The sequence below is a fragment of the Sinocyclocheilus rhinocerous genome, unplaced genomic scaffold (genome assembly GCF_001515625.1).
Source record: "Sinocyclocheilus rhinocerous isolate Xijiao unplaced genomic scaffold, SAMN03320098_v1.1 scaffold314, whole genome shotgun sequence".
Classification (NCBI taxonomy): domain Eukaryota; kingdom Metazoa; phylum Chordata; class Actinopteri; order Cypriniformes; family Cyprinidae; genus Sinocyclocheilus; species Sinocyclocheilus rhinocerous.
The window spans coordinates 398,961-402,867 of NW_015630021.1; the positions used below are offsets into that span (position 1 = coordinate 398,961).

Genomic DNA, 3,907 nt, shown 5'->3' on the forward strand with positions numbered 1-3,907 from the left:
CTATGCTTTTTGTTTATAGTTGGAATCTCTGTAAGTCAGTACTGCCATCTTAAAAATAGGGGTGTGAATTTTCACTTGTTTCAAGATTCAATTCAATTACGATTATCATGTCAACGATTCGATTCAACTCAATATCATGATGCGTCACATTCTCAATTTTCAATATTACTGCACATGGCTACATTTTAATATAAATTTTATATCAAATTTATTTTGTGCAAAATTTACTTAATTTTTAAAAAATTATATAAGTAGGCTACTTTTAAAAATAATTACTTATTTTAAAAATAAGTGTTCTTTAAGTAGGCTATCCGAAAGTTTACAGATAATCATAGTTATGGATTTTTTTTTTTTCCTCAGTATTATTGCTGTTTTATTATTACTGATGAGATAGACAGTGGCAACTTTAACAGGCTGCATTCACACAGATTCACACTAATGCACATTTCTATTTCGATATATCAGATGTTTTGTCCTGTTCTGAAAACATAACTGTTTACACATCAATTTCGTATAAAAGTATTCAGAGATGCAAGTGCATTTAACCACAGCCGCGATCGAGCTTCAAGACATCAAACACAAAGCACACGTGAAAGTCTGTCAGTACGTGAGTTTTGTGCATCTTATACGTACTGCATTCCAAAAGGCATAAATGAAAGCATATCTAAAGTATAATACTGAAATAACGGCGGGTGGAAGCAAACACTGTCAAGCAATGCGCACGTGTCTCACAGCGCATATTCTATGCAATGAAGCCCGCCGCGATTGTCTCTAGCGCACACACGTGCCATATGCGGGGGAAAACCATGTTCAGAATCGATTCAGAATCATTGAAGAGAGATACGCGATGCATCGGAGATTCAATATTTTCTCCCACCCCTATTTACAACCCTACACTAATTTACGCTGCTCTTGGTAAACTGCATTGACACTTTTATGGGGATTGCATTCTCACTGTAAATTGCCCTGTTTAGTAAATCTGGCCCCAAGTCTTTTTTTAAATCATCTGCTGTTGCTTCCACAACTAGGCAAAATGTCTATAGAGTTTTAGGTCAACATGAAATTACATTGTCAACTCATTTAACTTACGTAATGTGATGAATTTTTGAATGAAACATTATATTTAACAAGTAGGGTTGGATTGCATCCATCAGGAATCGTGGTGACAGAATGAAGACACACCTGAATCTGAGTTCACATTCGACGGTGGAGGACTACTATGCTCATAAATCACTACCTGTCTGGCACCAACTTTTGAGGAGATATTAGAAAAGCCACATTACCTAAATCAAAAGCTTCAAACATCATTTTGTTTATTTGTCATTTAAATGGTATTAAGCTTTTTGGCTTCTGATTAACATTAATGGCCTAGGTGACATCGTCTGAGAATGATGTTGTTTCAAAGGTGGAGCAAGTTATTACATTTTGATGAAAGATGACATCAAACGTTTTCTTTTGTATAACATACACTGATGAAATCGCACACAGTGAGACCGCAAATGTATTAAAAGAAAAATAGGGTTAATTTTGATTTCATGTTGACTTAAAACAACTTGAACATACTATGTTTGAACTACTGTGTTCACAAATTTCATATCCCAACTCTTTGGTTTCTCAAATCATTTTGCTTTTCCATTTCTCACCCTGAAAACCCCCATGGGTTTGTGTTTTGGACAGAGCACTGAGCAAAGTGTTGGGGTTGATGTCCACCCTAGAAAGGATGCTGGCCAGTGGGTTGGCTGGAGGGGCAGTAGTGGGAGTGGGAGTCTTTTGAGTTGAGCTTGGAGTGGAAGGTACACTTGGGGAAGACCGAGATACAGGACTAACTCCTACAGCTGCAAAGGCAAAAGCAATGTTTGAATGCATGATGTTACATACAAATGTAGTTTTTTTTTTTTACATTTCACATTTCATACTATTAAGCAGTTTTCCAAATCCAAATTCCAAAATTATTTTACTTTTTGGATTTTTTTTATACTTTATATTGATAAATAGTGGAGAGGAGACAAGAAAATTAGTAAGGGAATGGGAGCGGACACAACACAGGTCACATTCAAACAAGCATCTCTCAAATGAGCACCACAGCTTACTGCTAGGACAAGGCTTTGAACGGTATGCACATTTAATAAGATATTTTAACCTGTGTATAACATGCTGTACAAATCAAATTTCAGCATCTCACCTGAGCTCTTCATAACGTTTGTGATTGTGCTGAGAATGGAGCTGATCTTGCCTAGGTCAACACCAGCAAGGTTCACTGGCAGTGACAGTGTGGTTGGTGTGGTGGTGGTTGTTGTTGTTGTAGTAGTTGTTACTGCTGAGGGAACTGCCACTGCTGGGGTGTCGATTTGCTTTGTTTGTGTGCATTCAGTTGTTGGCAAGGATTCTATGACATTTGGAGTGACAGAAGACTGTTTGGACACACGTTCCTCAACTGTAAGGAGGATACAAAATGAAGAACAAAAAAAACAAAACACTACATCCCAAAAGCTTAACCTTCAGTTTCTTTTGAATGCAGTACATGTGAGAAACATACTAAATATAAAAAACCATTAGGGTCATATGGTAAAGGTCATATGGTACCTATGATAGTAGGTGTTTCTGTCTCCTCTACATCCGAGAAGTCCATGTCTTCTACATCACGATTGTCTTTGTCTCCCAAAGGGGCACTGGGTGGGGAGGAACCCCCGACAGATGAGAGAGGGCTGGGAGCATCAGCCAAAGCAATCAAGTCCTCCTCCATCGCCTGCCCATCCAGCTCTGAGTCTGGGGTACCAATCCTTTCCAGAGCGTGGAAGGGTGACTCGGAGCCCGTGGGTGAAGGAGCATCTTCAATGGGGGAGGGGATGGGGGAGTCATCTGAATCAGGCAACATAGTCTTCAGTGAATCAAGCTTGCGCTTAAGGTGCGACACCCGGTTTGCGAATGTCTCGTAAGCCTGGAGAAGAATGATTTGGAGAAAAGTTCCACTATTAGTACCAATAACTACATCTATCAAATTGTACATTCACAAAATTGGCACATTAACAAATGCTTTGTTTTTGGGGTTGAGCAGTATGAATGTACATTACTGTTCAAAAGTTTGGGGTCAGTAAGCTTTTAAGATTTAGAGAAATTACTTTTGTTTAGAAAAGATGCATTAAATTCATCAAAAGTGATAGTAGAGACATTTTACAAATGATTTTTATTTCACATAAATATTGGCTCATCAACAAATTCTTTAAAAAAACGTCTCTCACAAAAACATATTAAGCCATTTCAATATTGATAATAATAAGAAATGTTTCTTGAGCACAAAAAATAATATATTAAATAAGAAACATAAAAATAATATCAGAATGATTTCTGAAGGATCATGTGACACTGAAGACTGGAGTAATAGCTGCTGAAAATTCAGCCTTGCCACCACAGGAATACATTTTAAAATATACTAATAACATTTCAAAATATTGCTTCTTTTACTGTATTTTTGGATTTGAAGCTCAAAAAATATACAATATTTGATAGTATTTTGTTTAAACCAATACTGTGAATATATTGCATTTAACAATATTACGAATATTGTTTAAACCAATAATGTGCATATATATATATATATATATATATACAGTGCTCTCCATAAGTATTGGAAAAGTAAAGACAAAATTGCTTTGTCTGCTGTGGAGTCGAGGCATCTGCAAATATGATTAAAAGATGAATATGAGACAAAACTACAGAATGTCACGTTTTATTATTGGGTGTTTCAACACATTCATGTTTTACCAAATAAAAAGGACAGCACTTTTAGAGTTTCATCCCCTCTCTGATGTGAGCATAAGTATTGGGACAGTTGACTCACAGGTCTTTCTAAGTGATCAGCTGTGTCATGTTGCATTAATTGTTCAGATATTAAAAGCAGGGAATGTGT

At 36.6% G+C, this 3,907-nt stretch overlaps 1 protein-coding gene across 2 annotated transcripts in view; it reads right to left on the bottom strand.

The window, feature by feature from the left end:
• The window catches only part of rprd2a (regulation of nuclear pre-mRNA domain containing 2a), a 42,627-nt gene that overhangs the window by 8,714 nt on the left and 30,006 nt on the right, over positions 1-3,907 (bottom strand). For both annotated transcript variants that reach the window (XM_016551623.1, XM_016551622.1), the window contains exons 7-9: positions 2,584-2,938; positions 2,183-2,434; positions 1,644-1,835 (exon numbers count right to left, since the gene is read on the bottom strand). In XM_016551623.1, the coding sequence (XP_016407109.1) occupies positions 1,644-1,835; positions 2,183-2,434; positions 2,584-2,938 (799 nt within the window). The remainder of the gene's footprint in view (positions 1-1,643; positions 1,836-2,182; positions 2,435-2,583; positions 2,939-3,907) is intronic.